Source organism: Dipodomys merriami, unplaced genomic scaffold (assembly GCF_024711535.1).
Source record: "Dipodomys merriami isolate MVZ:Mamm:240054 unplaced genomic scaffold, mDipMer1.0.p SCAF_26, whole genome shotgun sequence".
Taxonomy (NCBI): domain Eukaryota; kingdom Metazoa; phylum Chordata; class Mammalia; order Rodentia; family Heteromyidae; genus Dipodomys; species Dipodomys merriami.
The window spans coordinates 17,162,705-17,180,928 of record NW_027204048.1 but is presented as its reverse complement, the minus strand read 5'-3'; the positions used below and the strand labels follow the sequence as shown (position 1 = coordinate 17,180,928).

The 18,224-nt window shown below is 41.0% G+C and overlaps 1 protein-coding gene across 1 annotated transcript in view; it reads right to left on the bottom strand.

Moving 5' to 3' along the window:
- Positions 1-287: 287 nt before the first annotated feature.
- The window catches only part of Ostf1 (osteoclast stimulating factor 1), a 54,653-nt gene continuing 36,716 nt past the window's right edge, over positions 288-18,224 (bottom strand). The window contains exons 4-10 of the mRNA XM_070035771.1: positions 15,346-15,409; positions 12,931-12,984; positions 10,892-10,999; positions 9,783-9,832; positions 6,455-6,533; positions 5,368-5,466; positions 288-871 (exon numbers count right to left, since the gene is read on the bottom strand). Coding sequence (XP_069891872.1) covers positions 813-871; positions 5,368-5,466; positions 6,455-6,533; positions 9,783-9,832; positions 10,892-10,999; positions 12,931-12,984; positions 15,346-15,409 — 513 coding nt within the window. The 3' untranslated portion in view covers positions 288-812. The remainder of the gene's footprint in view (positions 872-5,367; positions 5,467-6,454; positions 6,534-9,782; positions 9,833-10,891; positions 11,000-12,930; positions 12,985-15,345; positions 15,410-18,224) is intronic.

Here is an 18,224-nt window from a genome sequence, read left to right as displayed (position 1 = left end):
AAACTGTAACAAGTTACTGAGTTTCCTCACTCTATAACCTGAGAAATAAAACTAAACATCTCAGAATTATTCAAATTATATACTTCACTATATAGTCATCTTCTCATTGGTTACTGTCTTGACTAATCAAAACAGATACAGGAATGTGGCCTTAAATATCACTAGCATGGTTCTTCTGTACTAATATAAAAAGCAATTTAAAAAACACAAACCAGTTCTTATTTCAGTATAAAGAGTTGGCTCCATTTACTAACAATGAATGATGGCGCAAAAACACCCAAAAGGAATAAAGTCTTTTAAAATGTTTATTTCTGTCAGAACAGCTGACAATTTTCTATTAAGTATTTTGGTCTGTTATTATAATAAGCATCCCCCCTTTTAAAAATCCATTCAAGAGATCCCAATCCTTGAGGTAAAGAACTTGAATGAAACAGAGAGAAAAGAGAGAGAGAGAGAGAGAGAGAGAGAGAGAGAGAGAGAGAGAGAGAGAGAGAGAGAGAGAGAGAGAGAGAGAGAGATCCTGATTTTTTAAGGCAAAATATTCTTAAAATTCCTTTAGCTTGATAAATAGAAATAATCTCTTCTTGTTCTACTCTGGTGAATATAAATGTATTTTACAGAGCAAAGTTTTCCATCACTTATTGGCAAAACAAAGGTGAGACATTCACTTACACGTCCTGTTCACAGTGCAATACTGTCATATCTATATAGACACTTTTGTTTGTACAGTTATCAATACTCTTCCGGCAAAAACTAAGTTTTGGAATGGCAAAAGCAAAAGAAGTTCTAGATGTCAAAGCTCCAGCAGGGAATTAATCTGAGTCTTCATCATCAAGGTAGTCCTCAGCATTGCTTAATGTTCGAACTGCATCTAAAAGAACAGGGAGAGAAGGTAAAACACAGAACGTACAAATTGCTTCCATTTTTTCCCCCTTCAATTTAACAAACTGTAATCTTCTCCTAGAAGTGGGGATAATATTTTCTCTGAGATCTTCCTGTGTTTGCTTTTAAGAAACTAACTTTCTGCCAGTGGAGAGCCTGACGAATAAATGTGTCTGCCTCTTCTCATCCATGTGGGGCAGTGAAGCGCTGTGAGTCCATTTCTAACGCAAAGTGATCAGCCACACGCACCATGACACCGGGACACCAGAGTCACTCTGCTGTGACAGTGGAGTTCCCCACATCCTCCCACCCGGGGACAAAGGTAGATGTGGCCCAGTCTACCCACAACCTGAGCCCTTACCTCGAGACAATGTTACTGGGTAGAGAGATAAGCAATAGAGAAAGAGAATAGATGAAAACATCTGAAGTTCACTTTCATTCTACAACAACTTGAAATCAAAGTATTCTCACAAGTAAATGATGGAGACTTAGAAAAGAACATTTAAGATGGCAAGAGAATAAGAGAAGGGTGGGAAGGCTGAGGGATACACTGCGTACATAACGGAAATGTCACCGTGAAATTCCTCCTGTACAGCTCATGTGTGCTAATTTGTTAAAGGTTTAAAAATAGAAACAGTTGCACTAATCAAATGGTAAAGACACCCTGAATGAGCGTCAAAAGGAAGACAGCTCCTCTTTTACTGTCATCTGTTCAACTACCTGGTCAAATTCTTGAATGGATAAAGAAAATGTGATATATATAGATATATATTTACACACACACACACACACACACACACACACACACACACACACAATGGAATTTTACTCATCCATTTGTCAAGAAATGGAAAGACTTGGAAAAATTATGTTAAGTGAAGTAACTCGGGCCTAGAGACAAAGGATGTATGGTTTCCCTTCTATGTAGAAACTAGATTTAGCTTACAAACACTTAGGTAAATGTCCATCCCCCCTCAGCCACAAGCTCCTCAAACGTCAGCACTTACACAAACAAACTCATAAGCCAACAAAGGATAATTAAGTGGCAGAAGGACAGACACAGTCACATAGATAAACCTTGTAGACAATACTGTACATGAAAAATATCAGGCACAGCCAGGCACCTAGTGGTTGGTTCCTATAATCCTAGCTACCCAAAAACAATCTATGGTGACTGACAGAGTGTACTGTATTTGACTACTTGTGTGTGGGAATGTTCTCTAGCTAGACACATGTTTGGGTACACGGGTACATGTGATAAGAAAAACGATTTATCTAGCTAGACATCTGACATTTGTGCTTTACTTAATGTTAATTATATTTAATTTTTTTTAATTTAAGGGGCTCAGCTGTTAAGTACAACCCTGGCCTCCACTCCTCCATCCCAAAGTAATCCTTCATGATAATCACAATCTGTAAGTTTTTTGTCCTGAGAAAAGATTATAAGAAAATTGGTTTTTATCAAATAATATCCAATTGTACCATTTCTAGATTAGAGTTCAAGCTGGAGGACATGGCCAAATGGTACATACAACCTGCATCCACCTATGATCATAATATGAATTTTAAATTTTTAAATTGGATGATTGAGGGAATAAAGCAAGGAAAAAAATAGCATGAAATCTGAAATATGAAGGTTCATTTCTGGGCACTGTCTGCCAGACCCTGAGATTATCTCATTAATAAATCCATGAGGCAATTAACACAAATTTAAGTGAAGACTTTTCCGCCCACTTCCCAGCAAGTCGGGACTGGATACAGTCCTTGTTTATCCTGATCAAGAATATGATACGCACAAGATTCTGAGACGCTTCAGCTTGGAAGAACCTAACTCCTTGCTCAAGACTTTCTGAAGTATTTGTCTAGCCACAGGAAGTTAGTGGCAGAGAAAGGAAGTTGGGCCACAGTCCCTTCTTGCTAACCCAACCAAAGCAGCAAGGAGGAGTTGGGGGGGGGGGGGGGGGCAGGGAGGCCAATTTCAAGCTAGAGTATCTCTCCACACAGCTGCAAATATGGCTTCCCAATAAAATAGCTCTGGGCAGCGCCAGTTCAGCCGATAAATGCTTTCCTTTCCTTAGGAGAAACCGTGTCCATGAAGGGATAATCAAAGATTGACTCTGCCTGTGAGCATTAATCAAGGCTTGAATAAGAAATCTCAGACTGGTAAGTGGTTTACTCTACATCTGAAGTAAAGTGGAAGAGTAAAATTAAAGTGCAGGGCAAAGATAGATCTGGAAGAAAAGACAAAAGAAACAAGGGATTCCTGGAGGTCTACAATGGGAATTTGGTAGCAAGTACAGAGATGAATTCTGGGAGGCTCCTTTGGCAAATCATGAAGAGAGCTGTTTATTTCTTGTGATAGACTAAAGCAGGAGCCTAAGGGCCTTTTTCTATTTTGCTGCTTCTGCTAGCAACCGAATAAAAGATAGTAAAAAACATCTGTTGTAGAAAGGGAGGGAAGAGGGCGAACAAATGCAATCACGCTATTCATATTCATGCTATGTGGAAAATGACTTATGCAACTTGTGAGCAGCAATGGGAGGGGAAACTGGGAGAAAGCAAAGGAAGGGTAAAAAAGAAACGTACTTATTACCTAACTTATGCAACGGTAACCCCTCTGGACAACATCTTAATAATAAACGATAAAATTGTATTTTTAAAAAATGTGGTTCTTCCAATAAAACAAGAAATATTGGAGATCGATGGTCCAAAAATTAATTCAAAATGTAATCAGTATTCCATTATACAAATCAACTCTCAGCAAGAAAACGCATCAGAAAAAAAAAAAAAAAAAAGAAAACGCGTCAGATGTGGTAGCTGCTATACACCTGAAATCTCTGCTATATGGGAGTCATAGGTAGGAAAATCTTGGTCCAAGACCAGGCTCGAGAAAAAAACATGATACTAAATCTGAAGCATAACTAAAGCAAAAAGAAAAGGCTGGGGGGTGTAGTTCAAGCAGTAGATTGTCTAATAAGTATGAGTCCCCAAGTTCAAGCCCCAATATCATAAGTAAGAGGGGGAAAAAAAACAAGAAAACAAATGTCCTTTGCCTCTTTGGATATATATTCTGTTCTTTTTGGTAATTCTATATCAATATGGATCAGCTGAACTTTAGACCATTAAAGAAGGCCCGGCATAATGAACAACCACGTAAAGATTTGCAAAAAGTACACCTTCTATGACACCAGTTTCGTCCTAGAAAATTGTGACCATAATGTACTACTGTTCATTTACATTTTAATGGGTATCCAAGTGTCAAACATTAAAGGAGCGAGGTCTGAGAAGTAAAATGAAGGGGTATTTAATGTCCCCTCTGTTCAAACCTTTCTCTACTTTCACCTCTTGGACTTGGCAATGAATGGGCCAGGAGGTTGATGATGAATGTGGTAGGGGAAGGGAGAAGTAAATGAACAAGTAGTTCAAGACAGGTCCTTGCTGAATTCATCAGAATAATTGAGGGAAGACACGTTCACTAGTTACATGCAGAGAGGTCAATAAACAGCTCGCATGAATAATCACAAGTGAGTCATTGTGTCTTAACACTTTTCTTTCAAAGCAACCACAAGAGCTTCTGTATTTTTTTTCCTCACATACTCTCCCACTCTGAGAACAGAAGAGCTAAGCAAGAACTAAAGGCCCTCATTTCAAGCCCTAGTACTGGGACCTCAATTTTTTTTAAATTAAACAGGCATGTACCTTTTAAAACCATCCCTGAATAGGGAGCTTTAATATGATTAAAGTACATTATATTCATGTATGAAAATGTAATGAAAACCACTAAAAATATAGAAAAAGTAATCCTAGCTACTCAAGAGGCTGAGATCTGGGATCACGAGTCAAAGCCAGCCTGGGCGGGAAAGTCCATGAGACTCTTATCTCCAATAAACCACCAAAAAACCAGAAGTGGTGCTGTGGCTCAAGTGGTAGAGTGCTAGCCTGGAGCTGAAGAGCTTCAGGGACAGCGCCCAGTATTGCCACACACACACACACACACACACACACACACACACACACACACACACACACACACACACACACACACACACAGTCCAAAATGTTTAACAAAATCTAGAATCCTTTAAAATATAATTTACAAGTATCCTTGTTTAAATTAGAAGCAAAATATAACCATGGAGCCATGAGATGCTCAATTTGAACAACATATAGTCAAAACTACTCCTAAGAACTTTTTTAGACCAGGGGAAAGGAGTTGGATCTCCAGAATGGACTACTATGAAGAACAAGGTGAGAAGACATAGCTTACAAGGAACAAAAGAGACAAGAATAGGGTGGAAGGTCCTTATATTTCTCCAGATTTCTGTCTGTGTCTGGGTGTTCTTCAACTTTGGAGGTTCTGGGTTAGAACAAGGATGTATAAATCAAAGTTCAGAATCATCTAAAGAATTTACCAAGAAAAAACTCTTCCCCGTGTGACCTGATAAGCCTTAGAATACTCAGAGAAAGAACTGAAAAAGTAAATACCTGTTCCCTGTTTCTTTTTCAGGAGAGACGCACAGGCCGCATTCGTGGCCATGTCCAGGGCCAGCTTCTTCTCATTGTTTCTCAAGTCTGTCCTGGCACCTTCCCAACACAAGAAAAAGTCAGTTGTCTTTCAAGAGTGTATAGCAGGAGTCAATGCTTATTCCACCAAGGCTATCAAACTAGCGAGCAATTGGGGCCTAGGACTCAACAGTATTTGGCGTGAATAGCCAAATAGCTTCTTGCTGTACCTGTGGAAGTATATGCTCCATTAAAAGAGGCTTTCCCTTCTAGTCCCTACAGGACTACTTTCGGGGATGTGTTTATCACACCCTTGGCAAGCCCTAAACCAAGTACCCACACACTAGAAGGTATGTGCATCTGAGCAGGAATCTGTGAATTCCAAAGACACATCTTTGACTGCTGGCAGCAGGACAGTGGTGGCTCATGCTTGTAGTCCTCGCTATTCAGGAGGCTGAGATCTAAGGACTGTGGTTTGGTTTGAAGCCAGCTGGGGCAGAAAAGTCCATGAAAATCTTATCTCCAATTAACCAGCAAAACGCTGGAAGTAGAGATGTGGCTCAAGGGGCAGAGCATCAGCCTTGAGCAGAAAAGCCAAGTGAGAGCTCATGACTCTAAGCTCAAATTTCAGTACTGGCATGCGGGCTTATGCACACACACACACACACACACACACACACACACACACACACACACACACACACACACACACACACACCTGGGGCTGAGTTTGAGGGGCTATTTTACATCTTTAGGTATACTCTTTTGTAATACATTCCCAGAGGAAACTAGTTGCCTAACTCACTGTTCAAGGGAGAACTCCACCACCCACTCTGTCCTTGTCTTAGTGATAAAATTACCTCAGAATCTAGAAATATATTGACACAAAGGTCAGAAAGTACAGAAGTTCACTCAACAAAAACAACTCTATGATATAGACAGACGGAAAACTAAATTCCCAGTTTCAAATAAGGAGGTGATCATCTTCCTGCTATTGTGAACAGTATGACTAGATGTAGTCTATCTTTCCCAGTAAGCCAAGGCCAGATCAACTCAGCACCACCTTTACCTTTTGCCAGAAGCAACTGGACAATGTCGGCATAGCCCTTCCAGGCGGCAGCATGCAAAGCCGTGTCCCCCAGCTTGTTCTGTAGTGGCAGAGAGAGCAAGTGACATTTGAAAACGAGGGAGTGGCTTGAATGGAGACATTAAATCTACTCTCATCAAGCCTGAAGTGAGAACACTGAGTGGTAAAGTTCTAAGGAGAACAGGGAATGATGTGGGGAGATGGAAGGCCTGGGAGGAAGGGCAGAAAGCAACATGGCGGAAGTTCAGAATGAAATGCAGATGGCAGCGGAGAGAGACAGCAGGAGGAAGCTGCTAGATTGGCCTGTACAGAAACCTAGCAAGAATCCAGAATGCATCATCCTGGAGACACTGGAGTGGGATGAGGAAACAGAAATAAGATAGCAAGAAACTGCTTAAACAAGTCAACAGCTAGGTGCCTATGATCACATAAAATGATGCTTATTGAAAGGACCTCCAAGAAATGTAACTCCAAGAAATGGCTTTTTATTGTACTGTTTGTGGGTCTTTTTCCCTCCTTCTGTTTATTTTCCTTTTGTTGCTGTACTTGATTTCTGCACCCTTTGTCTTGTGTGTAAGTTTATCTGATTTAGGGAGGGGAAGGGAAAGCACAGAAATGGTGAGACACATGAAATAAGTCAATAGTGATAATCACTAGATACTATGTTGGAAATGAACTATACAACTTGGGGGGTAGGGAAGGAGGGAGGAAAAAAAACTGGGAGAAAAATGAGGGAGGGTGTGACACTGTTCAAAAAGAAATATACTCATTACCTAACATAACTGTAACCCCACTGTACATCACCTCTACAATTAAAATTAAACATAAAAAATGGTAAATGAAATAAACTTAATATTGGGGGGGAAAGATGTCCATAATATGCATTTTTTAATGTTTTAATTTTTATATTTTGCTGGTCATGGGGCCTGAACTCTGGGCCTGGGCGCTGTCCCTCAGCTCTTCAGCTCAACGCTAGCGCTCTACCACTTGAGCCACAGTGCCACTTCTGTCTTTTTCTCCTTATGTGGTGCTGATGAATTGAACCCAGGGCCTCATACATGCAGAGCAAGTGCTCTCTACCACTGAGCCACCTTCCCAGCCCCATAATATGTTAGTTTGGTTTGGTCAAATGGGCCAGAATTGTTCCTGACAAACAAGAGCTAGTGACTGCAGAATCCATGGGTAGAAAGAGCAAAGGGACAAGAGCTCAAACTCCTTTTTGTTTATTCTCTGTACAAACCTATTCAGAAATTCATATTAATAGGAATTAAAATTCCTATTCCTACCTTTTCTCCTCCAACCTACATTAAGCAAAATTAATTGATTAATCTGCTTCTCTACATTGAATCTACCTACAGCCTCTTCAATGTGCATTAACTAACTCACAACTGGTTCAGTAAACATCTACTTAATCAAAAAGGAACACAGTAGATTTTCCCCAAACACACTGCTCCATAGGCTCCCGTTAAAGCATGCATGTGGGGAGCTGAGGAAAGTACAGGAGCAATTACTCTTTGAGAAATGCTAGGCTGCTGAAATACCAGATTTTTGGTTGGGAAAGATAGGTGTATCATACATTAGTGCTTCATTGGTTTAAAAAAACAAAAAAGATTCAGAGGCAGGTATCCCATCTCCTATAGCTACCTTGAGCAAGAATGTAAACAGCCCTGGTGTGAACTGTCTGTGGAGAGGAAGCGGAGGGTCTGAGCAAGAATGTAAACAGCCCTGATGTGAACTGTCTGTGGAGAGGGAGCAGAGGGTCTCAAGACTGCAAGGCAAGAAACTCAAGTTTCCCAATGACTTAAGTGAGCCTGGAAGAAGCCCACTCACAGTTGATATCTGGGCTCCCCTTGAGAATCTGAGCTCAGATGCTCTCAATGGCATGCCTAGAATCCTAACCTACAAGGAACAGATGTCGTAGTCAGTCTGGCTTCTTATCTGGGAATGAGGTCTGTCCCTCTCAGATGCTCCCACCATGATGATGCCAACCACCTTAAGGTCGTCACCACAGCCATACTGATCCTGGCACCACGCCCTTGAATCTCTAGGACTGTTAGCTGAATAAACCTCCTTTTATTATAGAGTAACCTGCCTGAGATATTTCATGATAGTAACAGAAAACTGCCTAATACAAGAATCAAACCAAGGGGCTTGGAAGGTGGCTCAGTGGTAGAGCACTTGTCTTGCATGCCTGAGGCCCTGGGTTCAATTCCTCAGCACCACATAAGCAAAAAGAAAAAAAGCCAGAAGTGGCGCTGTGGCTCAAGTGGTAGAGTGCTAGCCTTGAGCTGAAGAGCTGAAGGACAGCGCCCAGGCCCAGAGTTCAGGCCCCACGACCAGACCCAAAAATAAAAAATAATTTAAAAAAAAGAATCAAACCAACATCAAACCTCTCAAAAACAACCCCCGAAATGAGAATCCCACAGGGCAGTGGGCACTGAGGAATATAAACTTGTGTCAAGCCAAATAACCCATCTCAACCTTCTCTTTTTTCAAGACTCTATCCAAAGATGTTCTGTGACAAAAAAGACACAGGACTCAGAACAATGAAGCTACAACACAGAACAGAGGGGAAGGTAGCAACGGGCAGTGGAAGCTAAGTTGCTCAGGGTGGGAGGTTCTGGGAACTCACTGATTATCTTAAGCATTTTATACAAGGATACCAAGAGAGGATAAATCATAAAAGTCTGAATAAGATTCTTTAAAGATAAACAGAAGACAATAAGAAAGAAAGAAATTATACAAGCAGTGGCCATTATTTTGACAGTGTTATCCTAGGTAATATAATCCAAGCCTAGGATCACACACTTCAGGAGGAGCACGGGTGGACACATGGAGTGCTGGGATACTGTAAGATGAGATCAGGGCACCATCAGCAAGCTTAAACCTTCTCCAATCAACCAGGAGGCCAAACTACATCTGCAGAGGTATTGGCTAATTTGAATGTTAAAAATAATAACAGAGTGAAGGAAGGGGTGATATTGTCCAAAAAGAAATATATTCATTACCTGACTTATGACATTATAACCCCTCTGTACATCACCTTTATAATAACAACTTACAGACTAAAATAATAATACTTTTTATATGCTTGAAGGGTTGGGACTGTCACTGCGTGGTAGGGTGCTTCCTTAGCATGTGTGAAGCCCTGGGTTGCATCCTCAAGACAGCAACACAAAATAAAAGTAACAAGAAACAAATCCTAGGTGCTCACAGTTTTCTGACTAAAACCCTGTGTACGCCGTAGGCTGTCCTGTCCCAAACACAACTCCAGGTGTGTCTGGAGAGCCTTCCCAGTGAGCAGACTCACCTGCTGGTTCAGTTCAATATTGGACTGAGTAAACAGAACTTCAACCACATCTGAAAGTCAAATAGAAAAGATGCTTTTTAAGCAAGAAATACAAGACCTGATGAAAGTAGGCACAATCATATTTCAAGAGAAGAATTTTTTAGGAAAATTTTCAAGCAAATTCTTATAACAAATTTGCCAAACAATCTATACACAGGGAAAAAAAGAATCTATGAAATAGAATTACAGAGAAAAAATATACAAATGGTTTTGCTGCTTGCAAGTTCACATGATCTGCATGTGACCTACAGTAAGACAGATTTTCTTTGGAGAGAGAAAGCAGTCACAAGTTTCCCTGTGCTGTAGGCTACTTAGTTAGTTGGGCTCTTAGTTTTTTCTCTTGTTTGGTATTTTTTGTGTTAGAGAAAGATTGGTATGGTACATTTGGGGCCAATGTTAAAAAAAAAAACTAGAAATGTAATTGGTCATTTGTACTGATTTCCATAGAGAGACCATCAAATGAATTATAAATTTAAGACAACAATGTCTTTCTTCTGAAGTCAATTGCTTGCATTTAACTTAAAATGTATATCATAGCTGGGTATAATAGCTATGCAGGAAGCTGCTATCTGAGAATCGTGGTTCAAAACCTGTCTGGGCAGAAAAGTCATCGAGACTCTTTACCTCCAATTATCCAACAAAAAGCTGGAAGTGGAAACATGGCTCAAGTGGTAGAGCACCAGCCTTGAGGAAGAAAAAGTAAGGGAGAGGTTAAAAAATGCCAATCATTAAAACCTGTCTTGGGAAAAGCTAAATTTTCCCTTTCCTTCTCTGCAAGATTCAAACAATGGATTTGTGTTTGAAGTACTTCTGTTTTCTGGCAAACTTTCTAAGCCTGAGAGGAAAAAAGAAAAGCACTTTGCAGCCTTTCCAGGGAGCAGCATGTACGGCGAGGATGCAAGCTGCTCGGCAGGGCCTCCAGGAGCCAGGCTTTGGGCTGAAGTTCCAGAGAATTCCAAAACAATAACCAGCATCATTGGGTTTCCATTCTCATAACTCTGGCTCCCTTAAGTGACACACTATTTTTCCCAGCAGCACAGGGATTTGTCACCACCAACAACACACAGTACCTTTGTGACCCCCGTGGCAAGCCCAGTACAAGGCTGTGCTCCCAGCTTTGTCTAAACCGTTCACGCCCACTCGGTTGTCCAAGCACTCTCTCAGCCAGCTCAGGTTGCCTGGAACAAGTTGACAGGCATCAAAAACACCAGAAAGAAGATCTTATGCTTTTCAGTCAATTTAATCTTTCATCAGCTTCCATTTGTGGAGGATCGTCATCAAGTCTTAAATGGAGACCTGCCCATCTGGTGCATTTATTCTTGCACATTTTGACTCTCCGTGTATTAAAGGAAAGCATTCACATCAAGCTTTAATGGTAGAGTGACAGGAAGTGCTATCTAAGTAGATCTGCTGAAGATATTCTGTAAATATATATATATATATATATATATGGCAAATATATATGTCTGTACATATATATATATGTATATATATATATTTGTATATATATATATATATTTGTACATATGCATTTGTCTTTCTTTGTGAAATTCTGAAGCTTGGAATGAAAACCAGTTAAACCTAAGAACAAAGTTGAAGCATTTCTATCCATACTTAAAGTTCCTATAAGACAAGACATACTACATAAGCTACTCTAATCTATGGTCCTTAGATGCTAAAACATAACTATAAATTAAAACTCTTCAGGCTAATGCTCTAAGTATTGAATTTACAAAGAATTGTTTTTAAATGGCAGCTTAGTACCTCTAAACCCATAATTTCCTTATGCACATTCAGCTTCTAAAAAGACCCAGAACAGAAGGGAAAGAGCTCACCAAGGCTTTACCAAAACACCTCATTATCTGTGGCAACCATAGTGCTACCGGCATTTGGGGCCAGAGAATTTTTTTTTTTTTTTTTTTTTGGGTCCGGTCGTGGAGCCTGAACTCTGGGCCTGGGCGCTGTCCCTCAGCTCTTCAGCTCAAGGCTAGCGCTCTACCACTTGAGCCACAGCGCCACTTCCGGCTTTTTTCTTTTTGCTTATGTGGTGCTGAGGAATCGAACCCAGGGCCTCGAGCATGCAAGGCAAGCGCTCTACCACTGAGCCACCTTCCCAGCCCATGGGGCCAGAGAATTTTATGTTGTGGAGCTTCAGTGACATGCCCAAAATATGCCAGTAGTATCCTTCCCAAGTCATGGCAGTAATAATGTCTCCAAATATAGCAAAATGCCCTAGAGCTTATAGGAAGGAATTATGGCTAAATGGCTGTACAGTAATACATGCCTGTAATCCTAGTTACTTAGGAGGCTGAGATGTGGAGGACTGTTTAAATCCAGCACAGATAAAACATAAAGCAGGTTCTCAGCCAATAATCTGAGCATAGTGACACACATCTACCATCCTAGCTATACAAGAGGTGTAAACAGGAGAATCACAATCCATGTTAGCCTGGGTAAACAAATGCAGATCCTATTTGCAAACTAACTAAAGTTAAAAGGGTTGAGCGTGCTCAAGTAGTAGAGCAAGCATCGACAAATATGAAGCCTGGAGCACTAGGGTTTTTTTTAACTGGGCTGGGGGGGAAGGGAGCATACTCATCATAGACATCCTCTTCAGATGAATTGCTACTTAACCCCTTTCCTGAACTCCTTCTCCACATGGGTACTCTCTTAATGCACCCCCAGGACACACTCTTGCTCTCCAGTTCCTCATTATGGCCAATACAGCCTGTCCAAACTTAAATACATTTTAACTGCTCTAACTCTCCTACCACATTTTAATCATCTATAGTTAGAGGTCAACACAATGGCTGGCTTTGGAGAAGGGAGGATCTCAAGTACATGAGGGCACATTTAGAGGTGGCTGAAGTTTTCTACATTCTAATTTGGGTACTGGTTCCCTGGACGCATGCATTTGCCGAAAGCCAACATATCGCATACTTTAAATCCTTCCATTCACTGGAGGTGTGGCTCAAGTGGTAGAGCACCTTCCAAGCAAGTAAGAAGATCTGAGTTCAAACCCCAATCTCACTCAAAACACACAAACAAAAAAATCACTGCATTCTACTCTACTATCGCTGTTGGTCAGAACACCGAAAATCACACCCACCTCTTTTTGCAGCTTCATGCAGTGGATTGTCAATGGATTCTGCCTGCTCAGCCACTAGAAAAAAATTGAAAAGCAAAAGTATAATCCCAGCACTGAGGATGCCCCATGATTTACCAGAGTGACCCACATCCCAACTTTATGAGAGCCAAAGCCTCGGATAACACAGCTTCACTTACTTAATGAGGATAAAAACTAACAAGGAACCAAACAGATACTGCCTGCTTTAAAGGAAACTGAAGTCTGCATTCAGTGGGGCAATCACATAGTAATTCACTGAACCATAAGCAAAGCCAAACAGACCGTCCAACCTGGGGATTTACTAGGGTGTTTAATACCAAACCCCAGGAATTTACTCTCAAAGTATTTAATAAATAAATACTTTGAAAGATAGCATCTGATATCCACTCATTCACCAAACCAACATATGTTGAAGATAGCTAAAAGATAATTCTGATTCCTCTGTGTGAGTACACGTAGGAGAGAGCGAGGGACATAGCTTGTCTCCTGTGTTCAGAAAGGACAATTGGCAGACCTACAAGTCCCCGAGAGAGACTGTGGTCCTCAAATGAGGAGGTGTACTCCAAGGAGGGCTAGGGGTTCAAGTGTGACTTCAAGACCACCTTTTCCCACCACGGAAGAACTGTGACGGAATGTTCTTTTGGCTGGAATGGAGTGTACTACAGAGGTATATTTGGGGGTGTTGAATGTTTCCTGGAATACCACCCAGGTGACCTAGCTGAATTTCTACCATGCCCTCAATTTAGTGATCGTTGAGGACATGGTGCCTGGAGGCCAGAAGCTCATCTTTAGGTGGTTGGAAGCCAAGATGGCTGCCAGGGTGAATACCAGGCCACCTCTGAGTTCATGATAATTCCATCTGTGTGATAATTGACACAACCCTGCAGTGGACCGAACCATGAAAGGAGTGAAAACAGACAACGCTTGAACTCCTGGAGACTCCACCCAGACCTGGAAAGGAGGAGACTATCCTTTCCCATTATTAGCCCATTTCTTTTATTCTGTATCTATAAGCTCTGATCCTTAAGCATTCAGGAGTTTATCTCCCATTTCTATTCATGGCCAAGAATAAAAAGTCTGCTTTGCTGCTCAATGAGTGCTGGGTCTTCTTGTTTATATCCCACAATTTCCAGAGGGGAAAAAAAAAGGACCCAGTTTGAGGACAAAATAAAATAAGGCAACGCAAGCTGGACATCAGTAGCTCACACCTGTAATCCTAGCTATTCAGGAAGCTGAGATCTAAGGCTTGTGGTTCAAAGCCAGCCTGAAGAGGAAAGTCCCTGAGATTCTTCTCTCCAATTAGCCACCAAAAAGCCCAAGTAGAGCTGTGACTCAACTGATAGACTTAGGGGCAACATCCAGGATCTAGCCTGAAGCCTCAGGACCAGCGCCAAAACAGAAAATAAAAATGCAGAAATAGATAAATATTTAAAGAATTCTTTTTTTGATCTTTTTCTTCTTCCTGTGTTGTATTTTGTTGGTTATGGGCATTGGCAAAGAACAGTACCATCCTAAAACCAAGGTGAGCAGGATCCCTGGGCTGGGTCCCAGGCCTTAGACATCACCCCAATTTTCACCAGAACTTTGAAGGACTCTGCTTGGTATTTTCTAAGTTCTCTCTGGTACTTGGGAATTGATGCCTGAAGCCAGCTCTATTAGTCTAAAGACTCATCATGCTAAATTCTAAAGGAATCATAGAAGTGATAAATATGCAAACCTGTTCTTATACATATGGGAAAACTAAATTCCTAAGGTCTTAACTAAGGTGCCTTGTTATTAAAAGGTACAAGAACTGGGTATGATGGGACATGAATATAATCCTAGCAGTTGCTGGGGGCGGGGGGACGGAAGCAGGAGGGTCATGTGTTCAAGACTAGCCTAGCCTACATGGTAAACAAACATACAAGTGGAAGAAAACCTATTAAAACCCATACCTTGGTACCCTTGTTTACTAGTCTTATGTTCTGACGTTTCTTATTTCTACCTATCTATTCTTGTCTGTCTTGTCTCTCTTTCTAACCAGAAGCAGCTTTTGGGGCAAGCACTCTATCTCCATGTTCCAGCTCCCCAAACTTTCATGCTATGATTTCCATTACCCCAAACATGAACTTATGAAGTGGGGCTTTTTTAAAAAAAATCACAAATTCATTCAAGAAAGACTCTGGGAGAAGAGCTGACTGACCTAAGACCACGGTGTTTCCGGGGAAACCTCATGTTACTGCAGTGTACAGCCCCCAGCACAGCTGCTATCTTGGCCACTGTATGACAGGACGCTCAGAGACTAGAAAATGTCCTAGAATGGCAATAACTCCACATCTGCAAGCAGAGGAAGCCAAACCTGCCTCAAGAACCAGCAGGCAAAAATGAGCACAGTAAAGCCACCCCTGCAGCACTTACCGTAATTGCTTGGAATGAGTCCCGTCCTGCCTTTGCAAGTCCCTTTCCACCAATTGGTGTCACTCTGGGGAAAGAAAGAGTTCAGTGACAGGGCGCCAAATCCAGATGCCATTCAACCTCTCTCAAAACCACCTGCTTCCCACACATACCTGTACTGTAAAGTGTACCTGCCTATGCCCATGTGTAGCATCTTATTTGAGTACAGGTTTTGAAAGCAGTCCTTCGCAATCGTTTGGATTGTCATGTTACCTCTGGCGTCTCTGATTTTGTTGAGTCTCTTTTCTGCTTTTCTTTGCCAATTTAGCTAGTGGTCTGTCAATTTGATTGATTTTTTTTTTTTTCTCAAAGAACCAGCATTTTGTTTCATTGATCTTATGTATACCTTTTTTTTTTTTAAGTCTCCAGTTCATTGATTCCTCCTCTAATCTTTACTATATCTCTCCCTCTGGTCGTCTAGGGTTTGGTTTGTTCCTGTTTTCCTGGCAGCTTTATTTGTATGAATCATGAGGTTATTTACTTGAGCTGTTTCTATTTTCTTCTTGATGTCCATGTTCATCAAACTCCCTCATACCATACCACTGCGAGGGGTAGCCACCTCCCTTACCACCAAATTACAATGTACACAGGAATCAAATAGACTTCATTACAGAGCCTCAACTGCCAAACAACTCAGAGATAACATGAAAGAGAAGTAGAGAAAACTAACTAGGGGAAGTGGGGTTTTTTTTGTCTGGTTTAATTGTTCTTCTCTTCTAAAATGTTATGTTCTGGAAGAATTTCTAATGATCTTTCTATTTTACCTTCATCTTTTGGGTACCTTTATTTGTTGTTTGTTGTTGTTTATTTTGTTATGGACCTAGAGCCTGAACTCAGGGTCTGGGTGCTTAACATTTTTTGCTCAAAGCTAATGCTCTACTACTTGAGCCACAGCTCCACTTCTGGGGGTTAAGTGGAGATAAGAGTCTCACAAGCTTTCCTACTTGGGTGGCTTTGAACCATGGTTTTCAGAGCTCAGCCTCCTGAGTAGCTAGAATCACAGGCATGAGCCACCAGTGCCTGACAACTTTTTCAATTTTTTTCACAGAAAAAAATTCAAAACTATGCAAAAAGTAGAAAGAATATTCTAATAAATGGTTCCAAACTGTATGAATCCTTTATTTGTAACCAATATGGTTCCATAAATCCTATCACATCCAGTCTCTCTAGATTATTTTAAAATAAAATTTGACATCATTTCATCTACAGCTGTTTCAATATGTAAGGATATTTATTTATTTATATGCTAGTACTCAGACTTGAACTTTGAACCTTAAACTCTCACTTGATTTTTCACTCAGGGCTGGTGCTAGACCATTTTAGACACATGTCTACTTACAAGGACTTTTTGAAAGATAATGATCACACCTTAAAAGTTTCACAACCAGAATTCCTCAATACCATCAAATCTCCAGGTCAATATTCAAATTTCCTAATTGGTCGACAATTTGGGATCCCAAAGAAGGAGCACGTATCTTTCGAGACAAAGGCTCCTTTCCGCCCTGTATTCTACCTCTTGCAACATACCTGTTGAAGAGACTCGTTCTGTAAAATTTCAGTCTAGATTTTGCCTGTTATTATTATTTGCCTGTGTTATTAGGCATATGCTACTTCTTGTCTTGTCTCACCTACAAATGGATAGATGATTTTAGAGGCTTGGTTAGATTCTGCTTTTAACATTTTTACTAAGGTTATTTTATAGGTAAGATCAATTTCTTCCTTTCTGTTTTTTTTTTTTTTTTTCGTTTTTTTTTTTTTTTCCTGTGGATTGTGGGTCTTAAACTCGGGGCCTGAGAGCTCTGTCCCTGAGCTTTTCTGCCCAAGGCTAGCACTGGGCCACTCTGACCCACAGTTCCACTTCTGGTTTCCTGGTGGTTATTTGTACTTTCCTGCCTGGGCTGGCTTCACACAGCAATCCTCAGATCTCAGCTTTCTGAGTAGCTAGGACTCCAGGCGTGAGCCACCAGCCCCTGGCTTGGGGTCAGTTTTTTTAGGGGAACACCATGTAAGGTGTGGTTGGCTCTGTCTGCTCTTGTGCGGTTGGTGTGTCTCCGTGGGTGACTGCCCTTTGGAGCCATTATTCACACGAGTTGCACAAGGGGGCTATTCTACCTTTCTTTCATTTAAATAACTAGCACACGTTGTAAAAACAAACTTTCCTCACCTCAACTCTCACATTACTCAAAGTTAAAGTTGATGGAGGAAAGACAGTAAATGCTTGTCCCTTCGTGCTAGTCAATTCCTTTAGTGGCTGACTGAATAAAACTGCGGTTCACTAGCATTCCCTCACACCACAGACCACAGTGTAACATTAGGAACTCATAAAGCTGGCCATTGTTAATGTATTCTAATTCCTGGAAGTTGTTGTCCTAAATGATACTCAAACTCTTCAGTCTGGCCAATGGAAGCTGCCGTTTAAGCTAATTCCTGACTAATTCCTGAGTCCTTTCATCAATGTGGCCCTTGTATCCTTTGGGGCTTCTTCCTGCCTTTTATTAACAGGATGTGCTGGGTTTATCTCGTACCTTTGTTGCCCCACATCCAAGGCTGGCATCTCTCTCTCTTTTGCTTTTTTATTTATTTGTTTGTTTGTTTGTTTGGAAAGGACCTGGGCTTCTTTTGCTCTACCATGTCAAGCAACAGTGCCACTTCCAGTTTTCTGGTGGTTAGTAAGAGTCTCACAGGACTTTCCTGCCCAAGCTGGCTTTGAACCATTATCCTTAGATCTCAGCCTCCTGAATAGCTAGATAATAGGCGTGAACCAGGGCCGGATTCAAACATCTCTTAAATAAACTTTTTCCTTATAGTAGGAAATAACATTTGTGATGGTAGTTTTGGTAGTT